Source organism: Sus scrofa, chromosome 8 (genome assembly GCF_054392235.1).
Source record: "Sus scrofa isolate SSC_HxYL_T2T_F1_AM1 chromosome 8, Sscrofa_HxYL_maternal_Yorkshire_Landrace_v2.0, whole genome shotgun sequence".
In the NCBI taxonomy this organism is placed as follows: domain Eukaryota; kingdom Metazoa; phylum Chordata; class Mammalia; order Artiodactyla; family Suidae; genus Sus; species Sus scrofa.
In genome coordinates, this window is record NC_139390.1 from 43,231,543 (window position 1) to 43,257,418 (window position 25,876).

The 25,876-nt window shown below is 36.7% G+C and overlaps 1 protein-coding gene across 8 annotated transcripts in view; it reads right to left on the reverse strand.

Moving 5' to 3' along the window:
* Positions 1–456: 456 nt before the first annotated feature.
* The window catches only part of MAP9 (microtubule associated protein 9), a 56,856-nt gene continuing 31,436 nt past the window's right edge, over positions 457–25,876 (reverse strand). For 4 of the 8 annotated variants that reach the window (XM_084973886.1, XM_021101279.2, XM_084973887.1 and 1 more), the window contains 9 exons: positions 25,084–25,177; positions 23,133–23,371; positions 21,348–21,418; positions 19,868–20,036; positions 18,526–18,615; positions 16,407–16,568; positions 15,876–16,021; positions 15,562–15,694; positions 3,838–5,449 (listed from right to left, as the gene is read on the reverse strand). In XM_084973886.1, the coding sequence (XP_084830012.1) occupies positions 5,327–5,449; positions 15,562–15,694; positions 15,876–16,021; positions 16,407–16,568; positions 18,526–18,615; positions 19,868–20,036; positions 21,348–21,418; positions 23,133–23,371; positions 25,084–25,177 (1,227 nt within the window). In that variant the 3' untranslated portion in view covers positions 3,838–5,326. Of the gene's footprint in view, positions 5,450–15,561; positions 15,695–15,875; positions 16,022–16,406; positions 16,569–18,525; positions 18,616–19,867; positions 20,037–21,347; positions 21,419–23,132; positions 23,372–25,083; positions 25,178–25,876 lie in introns of those variants that run through there. The other 4 variants (XM_084973888.1, XM_084973889.1, XM_084973884.1 and 1 more) reach the window with 3 other exon arrangements.

Genomic DNA, 25,876 nt, shown 5'->3' on the forward strand with positions numbered 1-25,876 from the left:
CTGCTGTATTTTATATAATATGCATACATAGATATACACATATATGTTTACAGATACACAAGTAGCATGGTAGAGAAAGAGATGGATAGAGAGATAAAAACAGAGAGAGAGAATTATACCTCTACCTTAGCCACTCTCAGCTTAATTTTATGTCCAGGGGAAAATGCACTAGAAGATAAAAACTGTAAGAGTATGCAGTACGTTTACCATGATTGTTTGGGGGTAGACAGGAACATAATTCTTTCTATTTGCATTTTCTAGTTATTTAATAATTATATACTTATACTACCTTTGTAATTTGTGTAGGGTTTCAAGTAAAGAAAACTTTTATATCCACATTTTCAGTCATTTCTAATAAAGGGTATATCGACAAAATGTGATTATTTCATCATTAGCCCACAAATAAAACTCAATTCCTATTTAATTGTGAAAAGAAATTCAGGCACAGTCAATAAATAGTATCACCCAATATAATAAATCTTTAATGGTTCACTTTAATTAAACTTTACATGAAAATATGCTACTAAAAAGCAGATGTTAAATACATCCTCTTAAATAATTCTAATAATTATAAAACATCCTAAATTCAAAACGAAGAATTTAGTGTACTCAAATTACCATTATACAACTATATATAACATACATATTTCAAAATCACATGAATGTTTTTCGTCTTTTTAGGTCTGCACCCACGGCATATGGAGGTTCCCAGGTAGGGGTCTAATCGGAGCTGTTGCTGCCGGCCTACGCCAGAGCCACAGCAATGCCAGATCCGAGCTGCATCTGCGACCTACACCACAGCTCATGGCAATGCCAGATCCTTAACCCACTGAAGCCAGGGATCGAACCAGCAACCTCATGGTTCCTAGTCGGATTCATTTCTGCTGTGCCATGACAGGAACTCCATGAAATTTTAAGGTAAAAAGAATTCAGAGAAGTCACCAGTTAAATGTTACCTAACCTTTATTATTGTCAGCCAATGTACCCAGGAATCAGAATAACTGATAATATCTTTGCTTTGTGCAAAATGGAGGTATATGGATTTAAATATTTTTTAATACAGGACTATTGAAAACAGAGCCAAAATTAAATCAGGAAAATGTGTTTTCTGTATTAGTTTATTCTTGGAAACTATTCTGACAAGCAAATTCTCCTATTTTGTAAAATTCCTTTACTCTATCTTAGTCAGTGACTCAGGATTTAAGAAACGTGAGTACTTCCCCACATTTTCAGTGACAGTCTAAGTGTGCAAACAGCTCTGATCTGATGGATGGTCATGGAGAAGGCTGTGGAAGATCAAGGGCACATTTGAGAGGATAAAAATCAATAACAATACTAACGACCACATTACAAGAAAGAGGTGGTGTGAAACTTCTATCATATTATCAACTGTGGAATGGTAGATAGCCTACAGCTGGGAAACAAGAAACCTGAGTTGGGGCTCAAGATTTCTTATGGTCATTTGTGTGAGTCTGGGCAAGTCAAAGGCTTTGGAAATCAGTTTCTTCAGCTTAGAAGTAAGAGTATGGGCCAAGTTTATTATTTAAATCTCATTAAAATGCATAGTTACCTCACTCTAAGGTACATACAGCTGTGGACTAGTACCAGCTACTATCAGGTACTGCTTTGGCCAAGTGAAGAACATCGGTTCCAAAACTATTTAAAACAAATGTACTAACATTTCCCAAATGTGGTGCAGTACAAACCACTGAAATACTGTTATCTCTGAACAGCTGTTGTGTTCCTACATTAAGAAAAATTTACCCTCCTGCTCATCTAACATGCCATATTGTTTCTTTTTATTTATGTAATACTACTATTTTCTTGGTTACTATGAACTTTGGTTCTCAATAAAATTTCATTTTGTAGTATTACTATTTAAATTTCTAGGGAAATTGTTTTCAGTAATGTTTAAAAATATTCATTAAATTCCTATTTTCTCTGATGTATCAGCTTTCTTCAAGCGATCAATATAGTTTAAAAAACAAGTTTAATATGAAAGTCTTTAAATTATGTCTTTAATTTGAATTAACATTCCCTTATATTATAATGAGAATATTACAATGAGAACTTAAATTTAATGACATTGATATTTGATAATTTCTATGGAAATACAGGGAAATCACACTCCTTATGATAAATATATTTGGGAAAACATTAGCAGGCCTTGTAGGTGTCAGAAAGTAAAAGCACTGTATTTTCACACAGCAACCAGAACTCAGCTTTATTTCTACCACAGAAGATAAGGTGATTTCATTCAACTAGACAATTGAATCAGCACAGCTTGCTGTAAACAGGAAACAATATATTATTTATCATAGTAAGGCAAAAATCCCTATTTGCAGGAAATGCCCTGTAAGGCCTTTGCAAACACCTCAATTTCCCTTTTCATCTACCTCACAAGCAACAGTAAGGGATTAGTATTTAGATTTCTTTTCAGAAGGTCTCAAGTATAGGTCACCTCTCTATTGAGTGCTTCAGCCTAGATTGGCTAGGAGAGCAGAGATTTCTTCTTGTATGCCAGATACATGCAATGTCAAATTACCATTATCAGCCTAGTCCATGCTAATCTCACAAATATGAGGTGGGAAAATACAGGGCTCAAGATAGGAAAGAAATTCAAATAATGAACATTAAGCCCTCTATTATGTGCCATACATTAATTAACTAATGTCATTCAATTCTCACAACTAAAATGTGATAATAGTTAAGCCACTGAACATGATAAATTAGAAGAAAATGATCAGGATGTTTACATAAATATTTAATGTGAACTCTGTGACATACACACTTAAAATCTCATGACTATAAAAGTAGCTGTACTTTCTTCTGTTTTTTCTTTTACTTCCCTGGAATTTCCAAAGATCTTTTAAGCTCTAAATAGCTAATCTGATACAATAAATACTCAACAATCTTTCCTGCCAGGCCTCGTGTTTGATACCATGGAGGGACACAAGGATGAATGAGATGCCCCAATCCCAAACTGATAACACATACTGCTGGTAATCATTTCAGTTTCATGATGGATTCTCTAGTTCAAACAGCATAAAAAGGCTTCTAGTTTTATTTATGAAATTAAAAAAAAAACTTAGCTGTAGCACTGATGTGATCTTAAAAAATGAGCCATAACATCTTTCTGGCGATTTTTTGTTTCTTTTTTCCATTTTTTATTTGGCCCCACCCACAGCATGTGGAAGTTCCTGGGTCAGGGATCAAACCATGCCACAGCAGCAACCCAAGCTGTGGCACTGATAATGCCAGATTCTTAACCCACTGCACAAGAGAACTCCCATATCTTTCTTATCACTGCAACAAGAAGGCTAGTCCTGAGTGTGAAACCTCCTGACTGACTGTCTTAAAGCCCAAGTTCCACAACTGTTGAGCATTCTGATCTTCTAATACTAGATACAGGCATTTAACTAACTCCTTACATATTTTGATTTTTTTTTTTCACTTTGAAGATCTAGTAAGGTTCACTGTCTCTAATGACAGACAGCTATTTCTTAAAGATAATCTCTGGATAACAATACATGATTTTAGGATCTGAAAGGTAAATGTATAAGGTTAATCAAGTAACAAGTCTTGACAGAACACAATTCTCTGAGGCCACATGAGAGCAGGAACATGAGCAACTGGATTCTAGAGGTAGAGGGGCTTCATCAACTCTAATCCCAGCTCAGTCACATGCTAAGTGTATGGCAAGTTCTTTAATCTTTCTAAGTATTTCTAGTATTCTGAGTATTTTTATCTGCTAAATAGCCTAATAACACTTATTCTGCATAGTAGTTGTAAAGATTAAAAAAAAATTGTAAAGATTCAGCAGAGAGATATAGCAGGTGCTTAATAAACAGTAACAGTTTATTCTCATCCATCATTGCACTGCATTACTGGTTTAAGCAGTATTTCAACTCTGAGAGCATACATTTGGTCTATGATAAACCAGCTGACCAGGTCAAGTATGAATCCAGTTAATGAAGATATACACAGCTCAAAAAAAATAAATTATTTGGACATAGTCTATAAATTATTCTCCCATATAGCTGTCTTCAAATGTAAGCTAGAAGACACTGGATTTAAGAGGACAAAAATTGCCCTTATCATCTTTATGGCTTTAGTCTGGAAAATAACAGTGATAATAACCTTAGGTCCTTGTGGAATTTCCATAACTGTATATCACTACCACAAAACAGATCTCTTCTAATAGCAATGAAATACAGAAGTGAGGAGTTCCCATCGTGGCTCAGTGGTAACAAATCCATCTAGTATCCATGAGGACTTGAGTTCGATCCCTGGCCTTGCTCGTGGGTTAACAATCTGGTGCTGCCGTGAGCTGTGGTTTAGGTTGCAGACACAGCTCAGATCTGGCATTGCTGTGGCTGTGGTATAGGCTGGCAGCTACAGCTCTGATTTGACCCCTAGCCTGGGAACTTCCATATGCTGCAGCTGCAGCCCTAAAAAGACAAAAAGACAAAAAGATAAAAAAAAAAAAAAAAAAAAAAAAAAGAAAAGAAAGAAATACTAAAGTGAGATAGAATTTAGGAAGACACATTTCAGAGGTCTGCTCATTATAAAGTGCCTATGACTGTCACTTAAGCAGGACAGAGAAAGTATACTCATAAGGCAACATTCTTTTTTTTTTTTTTTTTTTTTGTCTTTTTTAGGGCTGCACCTAAAGCATATGGAAGTTCCCAGGCTAGGGGCTGAATTGGAGCTGTAGCTGCTGGACTACACTACAGTAAGGCAACATTCTTAAAAAAAAAAAAAAAAAAAAGCCTTGACAATTGGAGTTCTACTGAATGCTGCCTCAACTAACCAAAATTCTTAACCTGCACAGAGCTAATGCAACTGCTTTGAACTAAAAATTAGTTTTAGAAGAAATGACATATGCATACTCCCCAGTGAGCATTCATTTAAAAACCTGAATCTAGATGCATAATCATTCACAAATTCAATCATTTTTATCAGTACCTACATGATTTCTTTTTCATATTGGGGAATAAACATATATTTAAATAACATGCATAGGTTAATGAAAGTGATGATGGATCATCAGACTACAAGAATTATCAGCACATGATAAAGGACTATGTATTTCAATCTGATTATTAACACTTCATTTGAGGCAGTTTATCTACAGTGCAAAAAATGCTTTCAGTGCTTTCACTGATTAAATGCCAAAGCACCATTTTCACTGTCAGCAGATGTGATTGGCATTTAATTAAAACAGACTCTTCTAACTATAAATAATTGAATGAATAGTTTTAAACTTAGTTTGGCTAAAATTGATGAACTGATAAAGAACAAAATAATGGAAGAATAAGAATTATCAAAACACTTTTGAGAATACAGTTTTGCTTGGAGGGCTCCATGGAGGAAGTACCTCATTTTCAAGAAAGGAATGCTGTTTCTTTTGCTTTCGTTCAATTCTTTCCTGCCTTTCTTTCTTTTCCTAAAGAGAAAATAAAAACTATATATTTGTATGTATATCTATGACTATTATTTTCAAATCAAGTTGTTTGATGAAAACAAAATAATCATTACAAGATATTTAAATGTCATTTGCTAGTTTAATTGGTTATAAAGCAATAGCAGCTAGGAAAAGCTAGAGAACACTGCAAATTTGTAAGTATACTTATAATCAATAAGCATTAATTCATTACTTAATTTTTAAAAATATTAACAGTGATAATATTTTAAAATAATTATGATTAAATAGGAAAAGATAATGCCATAATATAAAAAGAATAATTATTAGAAGGTAGTAGTGACTTTTTTTTTTGTCTTTTTAGGGCTACACCCATGGCATATGGAGATTCCCAGGCTAGGGGTCCAATCAGAGTTGTAGCTGCGGGCCTACACCACAGCCCCAGCAACATGGGATCCGAGCCCCATCTGTGACCTATACCACAGCTCATGGCAATGCCGGATCCTTAACCCACTGAGTGAGGTCAGGGATCAAACCTGCATACTCATGGATGCTAGTTGGGTTTGTTAACTGATGAGCCATGATGGGAATTCCATGTAGAGACTTTTTGAGAACAGCATCTCGGAAGTACATTTACTGGATGCAAAGTTTAAATATGTGATGGCAGCAAATATGTCATGGTTTTTACATATAGGTAAATATTGAGGCTTGTTATTTCTTTGCTTTTTATTGAGCTGGAACACATTTTCATTTCTTTAGCCTTTTTGTGTATTTTTGGTCAATTATTTGGTTCTTCTAACTTATGGATACCAGTGCTTGTAATTTTTAGTAATTTGCATATTTTCATATAATAAATGTGGTTGTATCTACATTATTTTTAGTCCTTAATTTTTTATCAAAAAATTAAGAAATATTTCAACCATAGACAACTAAACTCTTTAAAGAGTCATATAACCAAAACCTGGGCACCCACTACCTGCCTTTTGAACCAAAATACGACCAGTTATTGTGCGGCCCTTGTACCCACTCCCTCACTGCACCTGCTTCCTCTGCACCCTCAGAGATAACCATTACTCTGGTATAGTGCTGAGTGCTACAGTGCATCTCTCAATACTTTTATTATATATGCATTCAACCCCAAATCACAAATAATTTTGTTTTGCATGTTTTTTTTGAATTTATGTTAAAAGGTATCATGCTATTATATTCTTTCTGAAATTTTACTTGTCATATTTTCTTTTCTTTTTATGGTTGCATCTTCAACACCCATGAAAGTTCCCAGGCCAGGGGTTCAATCAGAGCTGTAGCCAAGGCCATGCCACAGCCACGGCAACACGGGATCCTTAACCCACTGAGCCAGGCCAGGGATTGAACATGCATCCTCACAGAGACAACATCAGGTCCCTAACCTACAGAGCTTCAATAGGAACTCCTATTTATCACTTCTAAGATTCATCTATATGGAGCTGTGGCTCTAGTTCATTGATGCACAGAATTCCAGTATATCAACACATCACAATTTATTCATCTATTTTTGTGTTGAAGACATATTCTAATTTTTCTTCATGCAAAGACAATGTTGCTATAAATATTCCTGTTTGACTCCTTGTGCTTATAAGCCAAGGTGTTTCTCTCCATGTCTATACCTAGGAGTGAGACTGTGGTTTGTAGGGTATGAATATGTTCAACTTTGCTGGACAATGATGATTTATTCTCCAAAGTTGTAGGAAATTACCCACCAACGAGCACCTATGCTGACTTTTTATTTTGATGTACTAATGATTTTAAATTTAATATCTGTTCATCTTTTCCTTTGTTATTTCTTACAGCACTTCTAGGTTTAGAAAGCCATCCAAATCATCACCATAAGATCAGATAAATAAAATAGGTTTTATTTTCTTTTGACTCTTCCATTGTTTGGCACGTTATATTTAATGCCTTAATTCTTTTGAAGTTTCTATTGCTGTACAGTAATTGTTGGAAGTGATTTTATGTGCAAATGTCACAAATAATCCCAGTTGTTGTTGCCTCATACCCATTAATTTGTGTTACTTTATCATATAGGACATCCTTTCAGGGGTCCACAGGTCTATTATTCTGCTTGCACTATACTGTAATTTGTGCTTATTCATTCAGCGTTAGGCACTGAGATCTAACTCTGGGTCAAGCAGTGTACTGGGAGCCATGCATGCAGTGATTACAAAATGCAAATACACATACACTCTTCCAATCCCTTAAGGAACTTTCAAAACAGGCTATTAATGAACAAGTATATAAACGACAGGTAATTCCAAATTGTGTGTTTCTATGAAACATATAAACGAGTTGTTGTGATGGTAAAAAATAAAAGTACTTACTTTCAAAAAAAGTGGATTTGGGGAGAGTCACTTGAAGCAAGGCATGATGGATAATGGAGTCACCAGTGGTGTGCACTGCGGGGAGGACACCCCATGCAGAGACAAAGGGGAGTGTGAGGTTCTGAAAAGTGGGGAAAACTTGAGGTGGGAGAGGAAACAAGAGAGCCAGTGTGAGTACAGCCCAGTGGGATGGGAGGAGGGGAGTGTCCCATATGAAAACAACATGGCAGATGAGTGACATCAGATGGGACCTAGCAGGCCACAGTAGCATTTCCAACACAGGTAGAAAAAGAGCTGTTAACAGATGCCTTGGAGAAGGAAGATAGTGATGGGAGGTAAGCAGAGGAGGAGACACTCACAAGCAGGAGGGGAAACTGTAGAGAGTGCCCGGGGCTAGGAAACAGCACTAAACACTGCCTAAAATCATGACTCTCAAAGTGCAGTTCCAGGAAAGGGACTAGACCAGAGTCTGTTGGGATGAAAGGATATGGAGAACTAAAGAAGTGTAAACAAACTGGATAGAAGTTTAACTATAAAAAAGAATAGCTCCAAATGGATTAAAGACCTAGACATAAGACCAGACACTATAAAAATCTTAGAGGAAAACATAGGCTAAACACTCTCTGACATAAATGACAGCAACATCTTCTCAGATCCACCTCTCAGAGTATTGACAACAAAAACAAAAATAAACAAATGGGACCTAATCACACTTCAAAGTTTCTGCACAGCAAAGGAAACCCTAAACAACACAAAAAGACAACCCACAGAATGGGAGAAAATCTTTGCAAGTGAATCGACTGACATTGGATTAATCTCCAAAATTTATAAACAACTTCTGCAGCTCCATACCAAAAAAACAAACAACCCCATCCAAAAATGGGCAGAAGATCTAAACAGACAGTTCTCCAAAGAAGACAAACAGATGCCCACAAAACACATGCAAAGATGTTCAGCATCACTCATTATTAGAGAAATGCAAATCAAAACCACGATGAGGTACCACCTTACACCAGCCAGAATGGCCATCATCCCAAAGTCTACAAACAATAAGTGCTGGAGAGGGTGTGGAGAAAAAGGAACCCTAGCACACTGTTGGTGGGATCGTAAATTGGTGCAACCACTGTGGAAAGCAGTATGGAGATGCCTCAGAAAACTAAACATAGAACTACCATTGGATCCAGCAATCCCACTCCTGGGCATCTACCCAGAGAAAACCATGACTCGCAAAGACACATGTACTCCGATGTTCATTGCAGCACTATTTACAATAGCCAAGACATGGAAACAACCTCAATGTCCATCGACAGAGGAGTGGATCAAGAAGATGTGGTATGTATACACGATGGAATATTACGCAGCTATTAAAATGAACGAAACACCAGCATTTTTAGCAACATGGGTGGACCTAGAAACTATCATGCTAAGTGAAGTCAGCCATACAATGAGACACTAACATCCAATGCTTTCGCTGACATGTGGAATCTGAAAAAAGGACAGACTGAACTTCTTTGCAGAACAGATGCTGACTCACAGACACTGAAAAACTTATGGTCCCCGGAGGAGACAATTTGGAGGGTGGGGGGATGTGCTTGGGCTGTGGGATAGAAATCCTGTGAAATCAGATTGTTATGATCATTATACAACTACAGATGTGATAAATTCATTTGAGTAATAAGAAAATAAAATAAAATAAAAAAAAACATAAAAAGGTAAAAATAAAATATGAAGTATCAGAAAAAAAAAAAAAGAATAGCAAGAGTTCCCATTGTGGCTCGGTGGGTTAAGAACCCAACTAGTATGGATGAGGATGTAGGTTCAATCCCTGGCTTTGCTCAGTGGGATAAAGATGTGGCACCGTGGCAATCTGTGCTCTAGGTTGAAGAAGCAGCTCGGATCTGGCATTGCTGTGGCTGTGGTGTAGGCCAGCAGCTACAGTTCCAATTCGACCCCTAGCCTGAGAACTTCATGCTGCACATGTGGCTGTAAAAAAAAAAAAAAAAAACAAAGAATAGCAAAATGTGGGACTATGGTGGGAGGGAAATGAAGAATTAAGAGAGTTTAATTTTATTTTTCTTTAAGTTCCATATCCTGAGCTTGATGAGAATAATCTAAGAGGTAGAAGAATGCTGATTTACAGGAGAGTGGAATGGTAAGTGCATGTTTCATTACATGATCAGTACAGTCCTATTTCATATTATTCTGAAAATATTATCTTCCATAGTCTTACATTTTTATTATATTGGGTAAATTTTAGAATCATTTGGCTTCCCTACACGTATCCTCTTCTAAGAAATGGCTGAATATCTGAGAATATGACATCTAAACAATGACCTAGGAATACTTGAGATGTTAACACCATTTGTCTGGCCTTTCCATCCTGCAGTTTGAATTGTCTCTGTCTCTTTGAGTCTGTGCTAAAACTATGAAGTTTATGGGTTTCCTCATATTGCAAAAGAGCAGTGGTGTCACTGTACCCCGTCTCTGCAGGCTGGATGGACTGGGAGGAGTGGTGTTTTGGTAAATTGTGTCTATGCTTCTTTCATCAGTACATACCTTGGATTGATAATGTCATAAGGAGAAGAGGATAACATGATTTCCATTAACATGGAATTATTCACATAAAATAAAGGGAGTGAAGGTGAGGTTTTTTTTTTTTTTTTTTTTTTTTGTCTTAACATTTTGCTCTTCATCATGAGAATATCTGTACCCTTGCTTCTCCTGACATAGCAAAGAAAGAAGCTCCTTTCAGAATCCTAGATGAGAAAATAAAAGCTGTAATTGGACCACTGTCAGTCATCCTAGAACTTTTAGAGAGGCCTCTCACCTCTAGCCAGGTGATGGAAAAGCAGTGACCAAGCTGTGTCCACAGAAACTGACTGAACAAACCTCTCTGTCCATTTATTTAACATGGAGAGAGAAGATCCTAAAGCAAGTTTGAGCTTACCAGCAGGTGCTATAAAGTCAGGGCAGGAAAGAGGAATTTAATTATCAACTAATATCAATAAAAATGAATCAATATTATCTTGAGTAATAATTAAAGGGGCCTTGTTAAAAAGTCCTTCTGACTGTTGTCTGTTGGAATCTGAACTTTTTGCTCATTTTTTTTATTACAGGTTAACTACAAATTAATCTGGAAACCAGCGTGAAGAAATATCTCATCTGGGAGTTCCCGTCGTGGTGCAGTGGTTAACGAATCTGACTAGAAACCATGAGGTTGCAGGTTCCATCCCTGGCCTTGCTCAGTGGGCTAAGGATCTGGCGTTGCCGTGAGCTGTGGTGTAGGTTGCAGACTCCGCTCAAATCTCATGTTGCTGTGGTTCTGGTGTAGGCCGGTGCCTATGGCTCCAATTAGACCCCTAGCCTGGGAATCTCCATATGCCACAGAAGTGGCCCTAGAAAAGGCGAAAAGACAAAAAAAACCCCTCACCTGATCTTTGGCTACAATTTTCCATTAAAGCATTTACCCATCAATCATTCACTCTCTATGCTCGGTTTTGTACATCAAAATTTTGAGATGTTCTTTTACATGAACACTGAAGTAATCAGCTCTTCTATATAGGGGTATTTTTACTTTTTTTTTTTTCTTTTGTCCTTTTAGGGCCACATGGAGGTTCCCAGGCTAGGGGTCAAATTGGAGCTGCAGCTGCCGGCCTATGCCAGAGCCATAGCAATGCCAGATCCAAGCCGTGTCTGTAACCTACACCACAACTCATGGCAACGCTGGATCCTTAACCTACTGAGTGAGGCCAGGGATTGAACCAGCAACCTCATGGTTCCCAGTCGGATTCATTTCCACTGCGCCATGAGAGGAACTCCACATTTTTTTTTTTTTTGCAAACAAGTTTCAATAAGAAATTGGTAATTTCAATAAGAAATTGGTAATAGGTCTATAACATATTGTATATAGATGTTTTTATGGATAGCACTATATTTGTAGGGGTATACTATATATCAAAACAAGTCATGGTGGAGTTTCCTTGTGGCACAGAGGGCTAAGGATCCAGCATTGTCATTCTTACTGTTGTGGCGCAGGTTTGATCCCTGGCCCAGGAACTTCTACATGCCACATGCTCAGCCAAAAAAAACCCAAAATGAGTTATGTTGTCTTAGGTCTTTGAGGAGTTTTTATTCTCCAGGGCTCATTAGAATGAGAAAGCCACTAGATACTACAACAAAACATAATATACCTAACTATGACTTAGTCATTAAGAAAATTCTATCTCATTTTCAAGTCAATGTAAAAATAAAACAAACATTTATATTCTATTACTATTCTAGGTGATACCAGCAGAATCAGCATACACCTCCTAAATATAAGAAGATTTTAAATTTTTCTTAGAACAAAGCATTAGTTAAGAGTTTAAGCTAAGGAAATCATCATAGAACACTACCCTTCCTCATTCAAACCACTGAATCAATTTTGATCACCTCATTTTACCACTGTGTGTGTGGATTTAACAGCAGTGCTAAAGTCAACACATAAACAACAATAAATTCTGTTGCCATTTTTATGAGGTTTACATTACATTTGTAATTACTTCAGGGAAAACTGACATCTTTATAACATTATTATAAGATTGAGCTTTTCTATCCAAGGGCAGTTTTGTTCCATTCTCTCAAGTCTACATTTATGTCCTTCAGGAGTGTTCTAAAGTTTTCTTCATATTGGTCTTGCACATTTCCTAAGTGTATTCCTAGATGTTTCATCTTTTTATCCTGTTTTTATTTTTATTTTTTTTCTTTTTATGGTCACACCCATGTCACATGGAAGTTCTGGTCTAGGAGTCAAATCAGAGCTGCAGCTGCCAGTCTATGCCACAGCCATGGCAACACGGGATCTATGCTGCAGCTTGTGGCAATGTCGCATCTTCAACCCATTGAGCCACAATCCTGTCCTATCTTTAAATAGCCTGCACTGGGTCCTGTCTACCTCTCTAGCTACTACTGATTATAGTTTATGTGGGGAAAAAAAGAATATTCAGAAATACTTTGAAAGAAAGAGCTATGAAAGGAGATTCATAGACATGAAAATATACAGAGTCCCAATAATGAAACACTGTGGTACTGATATATGTACAATGAGACTGACCAATGAAACAGAAAATCAAGAAACAAAGAGACCCTAGAGTCCCAATATGGGACTGTATCTCATGTATCATATAACAAAGCCAGTACCTCTAAAAGTGAGTTAAAGATGGACTGTCTCATGAAAGATGAATTTGGAAAAAATTAAAATTGAGTATTTCCACTCATACATCAGGATAAATTCTAAGTAAGGCAAATGTTAAAATATTAAGATACTAAAATCATAAGGTTATTAGAAGGAAAAATGAGAGCTTTGATCTCAAATTATGAAGGGGGTCCTTTAAACTACGCCTGAAAATCAGAAGTCATAAAAAAATTTTGACAGATTTGATATCTGAAAATAAAATTCTTATGGAAGCAAAGTTGAGAGACCAACAACAAAATGGGAAAAAATTATAACTCATATTAGAAATGATAGGCTAATTTCCCTGGTATATAAAAAAGCTTCTAGAAATCAGTAAGAAAATGAACAATGGAAAAATGAACAATCAGCTTTTGATTGACACTTCACAGGAAAAAAATACAAATAATCCTTATACAAATGAAAAGATGCTCAAGCTCAATCCTAACTAGAGAAATGCAAATAAAAAATACCCTGGTTGACATTTTCTTAAATTTCTATAGACATGAATTCAAAAAAAGTTTGATAAGAAAACCTATTACATCCTAAACCCTGTGGAGAAATTTTGCTGAACCATGTGAATGTGTTAACTATTCATATAAATATGTTAACTATTTATATAAAGTACTTATTCAAAAATCAGGAGTTCCCGTCATGGCTCAGTGGTTAACGAACCTGACTAGGAACCATGAGGTTGTGGCTTCGATCCCTGGCCTTGCTCAGTGGGTTAAGGATCCGGCGTTGCTGTGAGCTGTGGTGTAGGTTGCAGACACGGCTCAGATCCCGAGTTGCTGTGGCTCTGGTGTAGGCCAGTGGCTACAGCTCCGATTAGACCCCTAGCCTGGGAACCTCCATATGCCGCGAGAAGCAGCCCTAGAAAAAAACCAAAAAGACAAAACAAAAAACAAACCCCACAAAAATCAACTAATAAAATACATACTTACATTGATATTTTAAACTATAAAATAGTATTTTGCTTGACAGGAATGAAAAGTAAATATTAGTACACTGAAGCAAACAAAAAATATAAACTTGTGCTAGATACTGTTTCTCCCAAATTTCAAACCTGCTTTCTTTCATTAAGAACTTACTTAAGAGTTCCTGTTGTGGCTCAGCAGTAATGAACCTGACTAGTATCCATGGGGATGCTAGGGTTAAGGATAGAGTGTTGGTATGAGCTGTGGTGTAGGTCAGAGACACTACTCAGATTCCATGTTGCTGTGGCTGTGGTGTAGACCTACAGCTGCAGCTCTGATTCGGCCCCTAGCTTGGGAACTTCCATATGCCATGAATGCAACCCTAAAAAGGAAAAAGAAAAAAATCACTTAAAGAAGACCTTCTTCTCGAGGTCATCACAAAACTCAAAAGAAAGTAAAAATGAAATCACTTTCTTATTAAATACAATTTGTCATGACTAAGTTCCCCCTAAACTAACCTGGTATACCTTTGGTAGAACATTTGTCAGCTTTTTATGATTTTAGATATAAGAAGTATTGCAAAGGATGAATGGACATACCTGGTAAGTGACTAAATGTGGTGGGGGGGACAAGTAAGAAAGAAAATTATGACTGAAATTTTAAGCCTGAGTGCTTTTTTTTTTTTTTTTTTTTTTTTTTTGCTTTTTAGAGCCATACTTGTGGCATATGGAAGTTCCCAGGCTAGGGGTCAAATCAGAGCTGTAGCTGCCAGCCTATACCGTAGCCACAGCAATGCCAGATCAGAGCTGCATCCGTGACCTTCCCCACAGCTCACAGCAATAACAGATTCCCCAATCCACTGAGCAAGGCCAGGGATAGAACCCGCATCCTCACGGATACTAGTCTGATTCATTTCCGATGCACCACAATGGGAACTCCCAAGCCTGAGTGCTTTACAGAATGGCTAAATCATTAATAGAGATGAGTAAATCAAAGAAATTATTACATATGTAGGAGGGAATTAATTCAACAAAGCATATTCCAGGTAGAAACTGTCAGTAAGCATAAGACAAACAGAAATGGAGTTAGGGACAGAAAAGTCACAAACATGTTCATTTAAAAGACGCATGTGGGAGTACCCGTTGTGGCTCAGCAGAAACAAATGTGACTAGTATCCATGAGGATGTGGGTTCAATCCCTGGCCCTGCTCAGTGGGTTAAGGGTCTAGTGTTGCCACGAGCTGTGGTGTAGACTGCAGATGCAGCTTGGATCCAGTATTGCTTTGGGTGTGGCATAGGCTGGCAGCTGTACCTCTGATTTGACCCCTAGCCTGGGACCTTCCATACACCACACCTGTGGCCCTAAAAAAAAAAGACACAAGTGAGAGTTCCCATTGTGGTTCAGTAGGCTAAGAATCCAACTAGTATCCATAAGGATGTGGGCTTGATCCCTGGCCTTGCTCAGTGGGTTAAAGATCTGATGTTGCTGCACGCTACATTGTAGGTGACGTTGCTGTGGCTGTGGTGTAGGCCAGTGGCTGCAGCTCCAATTTGACCCCTAGCCTGGGAACTTCCATATGTCCTGCATGTGGCCGCCAAAACAAAAACAAAACAAAAGACAAAAAAAAGACACAAGTACATCAATAACACCTACCAGCCACTTTTCATATTCATCAAGAGCTTGTTTATCTTTATCTTTTTTCTCAGCTTCTTTCAGTTCTTCTTTTCTTTTCTCATTTCTTTTCTCTTTTTCCTTTTCTTTGAAAAAAGCTTCTTTTTTTTCATTCCTATTAGGATAGTACAAAACACTGGACAATTAAATGAGAATATATGATAGACTTCCTAATGTATCTTTGCAATAATGAAACTGAATGCATTAATAACATTTAAGTAAATAAATTTTAGAAAAGTCTAAATTTAGTGTTAACTAATTTAACATCTATGAAAACATTTATTATTTTGGATTACCATTTTTCAAGAGCATTTAAGTTATCTTTCCTTTTCTCAGCAACAGTTTCCTCCTCTTTCTGTTTCTTTGCTCTTTCATATTCTTTCTCTTTTTTATTTTTCTCTTTAAGATACTCCATCTTTTTCTCTTTCCATTTTTCAAAAGCCTGAAAAAGTTCAGAATTATTTTCTTATTTAATATAAATATAATAAAATAAGTAAAACATAGTTTATCACTAATTTTCAAATACTTAAAAGGAATTAAAAAGTATATTCAGGAGTTGCTGTTGTGGCTCAGTGGGTTAAGAACCTGACATGGGGTTCCTGAGGCTGCGGGTTTGATTACTGGCCTTGCTCAGTGGGTTAAGGATCCAGCATTGCCACAAGGTCACAGATGCGACTTGGATCCAATGCTGCCATGGCTGTGGTGTAGGCCTCAGCTGCAGCTCTGATTCAACCCTTGGCCTGGGAACTTCCATATGACACAGGTGCAGCCCTAAAAAGAAAAAAGAAAAAAAAATAAAAAGAAAGCTATTCAAAGCCATTGCATACTTGCAGTGCTTCTCCTTTTTTCACAGCATTTTCTTCTTCAGTTTTCTTCTTGTTTTTTTCCTCAAGCCTTTTTTTGGCAGCTACCTTCTTTGCTTCCTTTTCTTTCATGGCTTTCCAGGCCTCAAATGATGCTAAGGCTTCTTCTCTCTTAGTAGCTCTTTTCTGTCATGGAAAGATAATAGTTTATGTGTAGGTACAAATAGACAAATACATACACATATGCATTTATCTTTAATTCCCTTCATATTTATTCATCAAATTAGGTTTCAAAGTAATTTATTTAAAATGATTCAGAAAAGTTGATTTGTAAAAAAAAGTTACTGAATTAATTCACTGCATTTCAAATGTCCTTTTTTGGGAGTTCCCATTGTGGCTCAGTGGGTTACAAACCCTACTAATATCCATGAGGATTCCAGTTTGATCCCTGGCCCCGCTCAGTGGGTTATGGTTCTGGCATTGCCATGAGCTGTGGTTTATGTCACAGATGCAGCTTGGGTCTCATGTGCTGTGGCTGTGGCACAGACTGGTAGCTGTGGCTCTAATTTGACCCTTAGCCTGGGAACTTCCATATTCTGAAGGTACCGCCCTAAAAAAGCAAAAAAAAGAAAAAGTCTTTTGTAAGTATTTCTTAGATATAGATCTACTACTATTCATCGAAAGAAACTTTCTTTGGAAGTTTAATGAACAAGTGTTATCAAAATAAACCATAATAGCCTATGTTATACTGAAAAGTGCCCACAGTAAAATATTACATTAAAAGAAAAATATCAGGAAAGTTATAAGTTTAGAAGTCAGCAGAATAAGGTAAACTGGTCAAGTCACAGAGTAAACCAGAAATCTTTGCTTTGAACCAGCGTTTTTATGCTCTGCCTTCAGAGCATAAAATTCTTACGGCATAAACATAACCAAAATATTGAAAACATGCCAGATTGGAAATATGTAGGTGAATATGTAGTAATAGCAAGTGTGCTATAACTTAACTTCAGTCTAATCCCACAGTATTCTATGTTTGCCTTCTAATACTGCTCAGCACCAAATAACATAAAGCCTGATGATGGAGACAACATAATTTAGAGGTAAAAGCATGACCTACCACACTGAACTGTGAAGACCAGAAGAGAAGGGGTCTGGCACCTAGTGGCAGGTACTACGGCAAGTGTGGTGCCAGTGTCCAGGCACGGCCCCTGCAGGCAGGCCCACATAGTGCTATGTGAGGGTAAGTATGTTTCTCTTCTTGGCAGCATAAAAAAGGACAATGAAGGGTTGTTGTTGTTATTCTTCCAGGGATTTACTTTAGAAGATAGGAAAGAAGTGAGCATATTGCAGGCTCCAAGGCAGGAGAAAGAGGCAGAGAGTGAAGTACAGGAGGGACTGAAATGAGAGCTCAGCTCTACATAGGGCTAAGGATACCAGCTAAAGCTCAGGTAGGGGGCTAGTCTTAAAGATACATACAAAACTCAAGATAGAAAAGAGGAAAAATGAAGGTTATTGTCTGATGGCCCTTTATTGTCTTGGCTAAGTTGTAATATTGAAGCCAGTTTTTAAAGAATAAAGTAGGTAAGGGGTCCCAAGAAAAAATAAAATTCGTAATCAGTAGTGCCAAACCTATTCCACACATATAAAAAATAAACGTCTCTGGAGTTCCCATTGTGGCTCAGTGGTTAACAAATCTGAATAGGAACCATGAGGTTGTAGGTTCAATCCCTGGTCTTGCTCAGTGGGTTAAGGATCTGGCATTGCCATGAGCTGTGGTGTAGGTCACAGACACAGCTCGGATCTTGTGTTGCTGTGGCTCTGGTGTAGGCCAGCGGCTACAGCTCTGATTCGACCCCTAGCCTGGGAACCTCCATATGCTGCAGGCGTGGCCCTAGAAAAGACAAAAAAATAAAAAAATAAAAAATAAATGTCCTGGTGTATCTGTATTTTCATGTAAAACAGTTATAATATGTACCAAACTAAAAATGTATAAAGTACCAGAGAAATAAAATTGAAAATCAGTTCTTTTATATACAAGTTATTTCATCATTTAAAAAAGTTTATTTGGAAATATTAAACATTTGTGACTATTTTATTGACTTAAAAATGCAGAATATTTTTTACTTCTATTATTTTGAAATACCTGTTCATTTTGAATCCTTAAGTTTTCGCTCTCAATTCTTTTAATTCTGTTCATTTCATGTAAATATACATTTTTCTTTTCTAACCACTCCTGTGGGAACAAGAAAAAGCTATATGATATTCAAAGTTTTACAAATGAATTAGAATTCTATTCATTTCTGAAATGTTTCTGATCAAAACTTTACAAAATCAAAACGCAGCACTTATAAATTTTTCTTTTTCTGGTAATATTCCAATAAAAAAAGATGAACATGAATTAAGAAGATCACATGTATATTATCTTACATATTAAATATTAAGAACAGATTTCAGGAGTTCCCATTGTGATTCAGCGGTAATGAACCCAAATAGAATCTATGAGGATGTAGTTTTGATCACTGGCCTTGCTCAGTGGGTTAAGGACCTTGCCAGGAGCTTCGATGTAGGTTGAAGATGCAGCTCGGATCCTGCATTGCTGTGGCTGTGGTGTAGACTGGCAGTTGCAGCTCTGATTTGACCCTTAGCCTGGAAACTTCCATATGCCACAGGCATGGTCCTTTTAAAAGCTTAAAAAAAAAAAAAAAAAAAGAACAGGTTTCAAAGATTGAATATAATGCACATAGAAACATTTTTCTCTGAAATTCACAGGCAGTTTTCTAGAATGAGCTATATTTTATAGAACAAGACAAAAAAAAACCCCATTTTTTGAAACAAAAAAATCAGGAAGGCTTTTTTCTAAGTTTAACTCAAGTACAGAAAGTCTCAGGAAAGGAAGAGAAAAAAATTAAAACCCTTTTTGTTCTTAACAATATAAACTTTAAGGAAAAAAAGTATAAAAACATAGGTATACCTTAAATGTATTTTGGTTCTGCTTTATTTTTTATTAATAGCTATGGCATATTCTCTTTCTTTAAAAACTATAATCAGTTAATGAAAGCTTGGAAGAAAGTTTTTTTTTTTTTGCTTTCTAGTGTCACACTCATAGCATATTGAAGTTCCCAGGCTAGGGGTCTAATTGGAGCTACAGCTCACAGACTACACCACAGCCACAGCAACATGGGATCCGAGTCATGCCTGCAAACTACACCACACCTCGCAGCAACAATGGATCCCCCCACCCACTGAGTGAGGCCAGGGATCAAACCCGAATCTTCATGGATACTAGTCAGATTTGTTTCCACTGTGCCACAACAGGAATTCCTTGGAAGTAAATAATTTAGTAAAAGAAAAAGCTTTAGATGGCTCAGGTACTATAAAGGAAATAAATTATTAAATTTTTATCATTTCTGACAGAGTCATTTTTATTACCTGATAAATGCACCATAAATGATTAATTCTTCTCATTAATTTGTTTTTCTTTTTACCTGATAAACAGCTGCCCTTATGTTATCTGCTCTGCCAGGTTCTGTGTTCTGTTTCTGTGAAGGCTTTTGGTCCAAGACTCTCAAAGTCCCTAAATAGTGAGAAGTAGGGGCTGTTGATGGAGTTTTCCTTAGAGAACTAGATTTCTTTAAGAACTCAGAGGTCATTAATCTGAAAAGATTCAAATGAATCAAGACAAACTATTAACAACTGCACTTGATGGAAGAAATATTCATTAGAATTTTCAACTACTAAATTTGAAAATTACATTATAATTTCATAAACTATAATTATTTTGAAAATGATGTAGTCTTAGCATACAAAGACCCACCTCCCATTCAACATAATTTAAGTTTCCTTACTTTAAGTTACATAGCTTCAAGTAGTTTTCTTTTTTAGGTATCTGTAATTAGGAGGTTTTTTGTTTTTTTTTTTGTCTTTTTGCCATTTCTTGGGCTGCTCCTGTGGCATGTGGAGGTTCCCAGGCTAGGGGTCTAATCGGAGCTGTAGCCGCCGGCCTACACCAGAGCCACAGCAACGCGGGATCCACGCCACGTCTGTGACCTATACCACGGCTCACGGCAACGCCGGATCCTTAACCCACTGAGCAAGGGCAGGGATCGAACCCGCAACCTCATGGTTCCTAGTCGGATTCATTAACCACTGAGCCATAACGGGAACTCCCTGTAATTAGGATATTTTTAACAAACATGGACTGAAGCTCAAGTTACATGGAAAAAAACAGTATTAATACGTACGCTTTAATAATTTCTTTATTTTGTTACATAAACCATCTTAAATGTAAATATAAAGTTATACAAATATCCTCTATTTCAGGGGCTGGTGTGACAATCTGGCCCACCATCTATTCTGGTATGTAAAGTTTATTGCACCACAACTATTTCATATATTTACATATTGCCAATGGTGGCTTCCCTGCTACATAGTATAGCTGAGTGATTACAACAGAGATCACACAGCCAACAATTTACAGAAAAGTTTGCTGATCCTTGTTCTATTTGACTAATGAAAATTCAAAAGATTCAGAAGGTTCTGATTAGCATTTATGAATTAGGCATCCATTATCATCAATGTGAATGAAGTTATGTCAGTTCTTATCATTTCAATAAACCAACTTAGTCCACGGAACCTCAAAAACCTTTAAAGTATAATGTTTCATGCAGAAGAAAGCTGGACTTCAGCTCTATTACCACTTTATATCTATTGTCTCAGGAAAAACAGGAGAACGAAACTCTATCCCAGGAGCAAGGTAAAGGATGGAGGGTCCTTAATCAATTCCTTTCTATAAAAGAATATAATCAACTAGGGGATTTATCATAAAGTAACTACTTCATTTTTCTCATGAGATGAAAATAAAGAGAAAATTAGTAACACCAAATGAAATTTACTTTATAGAAATTAAACTAAAACTAGCTTTGTTGGAATGTAAACCCTTAACTGAGGGAAAATGATATTTATTACCTGCCAGATGCACTGGACACTCTTTTATTTGTTGACTTTTTATTCTTCATATTTCTATCTTGAATTATTTTCTGTGAAATAGAAAAATGCATAGATGGATTCCTTACTGTCTTTATCACAGTGACACTTTGAACAAATAAGGATACTACATTTTAGGGAGGGCTGACTGACAGTAAACACATAAACAAATAAACAAATGTGACTCATGAAGGAGATAAACCAGGGTCCAGTGACACTGACGGAGGAGATGGAGGAGCTACTTTAACAGAGGTGAACAGGGATGGCCTCCCTGGGGCTTAACATCAGCACTAAGACAAACGATGAATAGAAAAGGGTCACAGGATATTCTATGGAAAGAGCTTGATAATTCTAAGAGGAAAAGGTGAAAGATGCTGGGGCACGGTGAATGGCAGGGAGAACTGAGGTGTAAAAAGTCCAGGAAGAACCGTGTGGATCTCTAGGGAGTACTGAGGAGTCTGACTTTATTGCAAGATGAGAATCCCACAAAGAGACCTTAGAGGGGAATGATTCGATTCAGACTGAACATCACTAAGTAGAGTAAAAATAAAGCCAAGGATTCAGTCAAAATAAATGTTATAATCTTGTTTTATGTAAATCACCTATTCTAATTTAGAATGACCTCTGTTTAACACTTCTAAGACTGTCTACAAAGTCCAGGATACCCTTCTTCCTTTTAAGGAATAACTTTTCTACTTTACACAGGCAGATGGGTGCTAGCACTAAAGTGAGAGCACAGATGAAAACACCTCCCTGACTTGGCATTAGTGTTTTTTTCTTAAGGAAAAGTGGTTAAGGACAATATACCTGCAACATGGCTTAATGAACCTTTTCCATACAATTTAATAGAAACCTAATACTCTGTATGATAAAAGTTCTATTTTACTGCAAGCTTTCAGCTAACACTCTTATCTTCTCCAATAATAAATACACATAGCCACCAGCTAAGGTGGCTATAAGAGAAAAAGAAAATTCAGGACAAATAAAGACTAAAAATGCTAGACCATACATTTTAACAATATAGTACTCTGGTTCATATAGTGGAAGGACAAAAAATCCTACATACCACAAATCTGGTTCTCAAGGTAATAATAACATTCCTGATAATGACCCTGACCATCCATTTAAATAGGCATGGATGTTGACAAATATTTCTTAAAGATTTTTATTAAAATTTGTAAAATATTTAAAAATGATATCCAAAGGAATACCATTCACTAATTCAAACCTCCAGAAATAGTTCCAGACAGCTGCATTTAGAAACCTACCCCCTTCTGGGTATGTATTTCTGAAACATTTAAAAGTGAATTATGATCATATCATATACCCCTGATAATTTTTTTTTTGTCTTTTTAGGGCTGCACCACAGCATATGGAAGTGCCCAGGCTAGGGGTCTAATCGGAGCTACAGTTGCCAGCCTACACCACAGCCATAGCAATGCCAGATCCAAGCCACGTCTGTGACCTACACCACAGCTCATGGCAATCCCATATCCTTAACCCACTGAGTGATGCCAGGGATCAAACCTACGTCCTCGTGCATACTAGTTGGGCTTGTTATAGCTGAGCCACAACGGGAACTCCTACCTCTGATAATTTTTAATGAAACATACTGTTGAATAAGAATCACTTGAAAGTATAATACCACTATCAAAAGATGAGTTTTCCAGAGATAATTCAGAAGTGACTAACATGGAAGATAAAATATTCATAGTTCTGTTTTGAGTCTTAAGCTGCAGTATAGGAGGTAGAATTTTATATAAATACCTTCGCAGACTCAGTGCATAAGATACTCTGCGCTTGCAACAGTGGTGGATCATCAACTGTTAAGTCATCATTCATAATCAGTTCAGCTTTCTGCTTTTCTTCTTCAAGGTCATCAGTACTCACTTGAGTTTCCTTTGGTTTCTCAAGTGCAATAGTAACAACGTCTATCAAAAATGAGTTCTCTTCATTTTCATTTGATTTCAACGGATTATGGTTTTCAGCGCATTCCTCCTTCTGCTCTATTTTGTGACAGAGTAATAGAACTAAATCTCTATTCTGAATTAATAAGGTTTATTAAAGATTCATTTACTTTCCCCTAAATGAAAACTATCTATAAACCCTTTTTCTTGTAAAATAAAATATGGAGAAAATTATCCTATTCAAGTTGAATAGAATTTTTTCCCAAGTGAACTACAAAAAAGAAAAATGGCTACTAAATCTATTAAAGCATTTGACACAGCTAATACTTATAAAAAATATCACATTAAGTAAATAGGATGGGATAACTACCCTAACCCATAAACACACAAGCACTTGTTGATGTGAGATGGCAGTATCTATTCTATTCAAAAGCCTGTGTTTCTCAGCTAGAACAAGAGGCACAAGATCTCTAAAACTACTACAGTTACTAGCAATGCAACTGTGAAATTGTATAGATGCAAAGACAACCACAAATGCATTCAATTTTAGAAGGGTCCACCACACAGAGAATAAAGCCACCCTCTAGAATTTCATTCCCACTAAGATGCAGTGTTGCCTCTAATACCAAAGAGGCAGCAAAGGAAGGCCTAGCACTTATCCTCTCAGTGCTCAAGGGACAGGCTCAAGCTAGGGCATGGAGGACTCAGTTTTGCTTTTATAGAATTACTCCTATTATTCTGAGTTTACCACACTTCAAAATGCACAACAGAAAATCAGTGCTTTCTCTGATGATGACCAACTTTCAGTTGTACTAGGATCCATCTGCTGGCCAAACCTGTATCCTTACTGTCCAAGTCTTAATTCTGTGGCTTTCATTACAGCCACTTTTAAGGAATGCGTTTTTAGGTGAGCTGGATTTAATATCACTTTATAATCCCAAGTATACATTCATATTTGGAGAGTACTCATGACTCGAAGTATCATTAATGGAGTCTTTCAAGCTGCTAATCAATGTCTTCAGTGAAAAGAACAAGAACTCTGGAGCCAAAGATTCAAATTACAGCTCCATCACTGACCTTGGGTATGTTTCCCAATATCTTTGTACTTTAGTTTCTCTCATCTGTAAAATGACAAAAGTTATACTACACAGTAAGCAGTTAATAAATGTTAGTTACACATCCCAGTCTTAGAAATAGCTATGCCTTTAGCTCTCATTAAGCTGTAATCATAGGATTAAGGAAAGAAATAATGGTACTACTTATACCTCACACTTACTACATAATAACCAATCCTGTTCTAAGTGCTTTACATGTATTAACTAATTTGATTCTCACAACCACCTTACTCTTATACCCATTTTAAAGCTCAATATACTCAGGTCAGAAAGATGAGCTACTTTGCTCACGTGGTTGTTACTGGATTGAAATCCAGCTTAGTCTCACTCTAAAAGTCCACCTACCTATCATGTGGTTTATTGCAGCAACACATACATAATAATAGCTCACATATAGCAAATGCTCTGCTTATGCCAGGAATTAGATTAGTGGCTAAAATGCATAGCATCACTTATTTTTCACCACAGCGTTATGAGATTATGAAGCTTATTACAACTTGGGGACATTGAGGCACTGAGAGATTAAGTTCTGCATCTAAAATCACATGGTTATTAAATCACATAGTCAGAATTAAAGTTTAGGCAAATACAAACATATATTGTTCCCATAAGTATGTAAATTATGGTTTCTTTAACAAATAGCATTCTAAGCAATACAGAGTTCACAAATAAGATAGAATAATTTGATATGCCCACCTGTGGTGAATGCTTTTTCCCCAGACCCTGGTGAAAAGGAATCTCCAAGACTTTCTTTAAGGGATGATGATGATAGACTTGGTAAACATGGATCCTATTTAAAGAAAATGCATTTCTATGTAAGTTTAGTTCTCAAGAGTTGTGGGGAGCAATAACATTATTATTACTACTTCATAATTCTGAAATCTGCATTATTATGAGTTTCCCACTGAAACACCAAAAGTGTTAAGTCATGGAGGTTATAACACGCTTTACGTTCAAGCCTTGATGTCTTCTTCTTCTTTTTTTTTTTTTTTTAATGGCCACACCCACAGAATATTGGAAGTTCCTGGGCTAAGGACTGAATCCCAGCCACAGCTATGACTAACCCTGCATTTCAGCAGTGCCAGATCCTTTAACCCAGTATGGCAGGCCAGGGCCAAGGGTGGAACCCACACCTCTGCAGCAATCCGAGCCACTGCAGTCAGATTCTTAACCCACTACACCATGACAGGAACTCTAAGCCTTGAGGTCTTGATCATTAAAAGGGGTCACAGAGAGCTACTCTAGTTCTTTAACTGAAACTTTTATATTTGTTTTTTTAGCAATTTTGAAAACTCTTGCCGCTCTAAAATCTAACCTCATACATATTTAAGACAAATATTTGATATCTCTTTATCTACGTATATACTTTCTAAGAAAGTTTAGATATAATAGGTAAAAATCCTTAGTTTCAAACAAATATTAGTTGTACAAACTAAAGCAATTTATAAAACCAAGTAGACAGCTACTTTCAAACATTTTAGATTAAAAA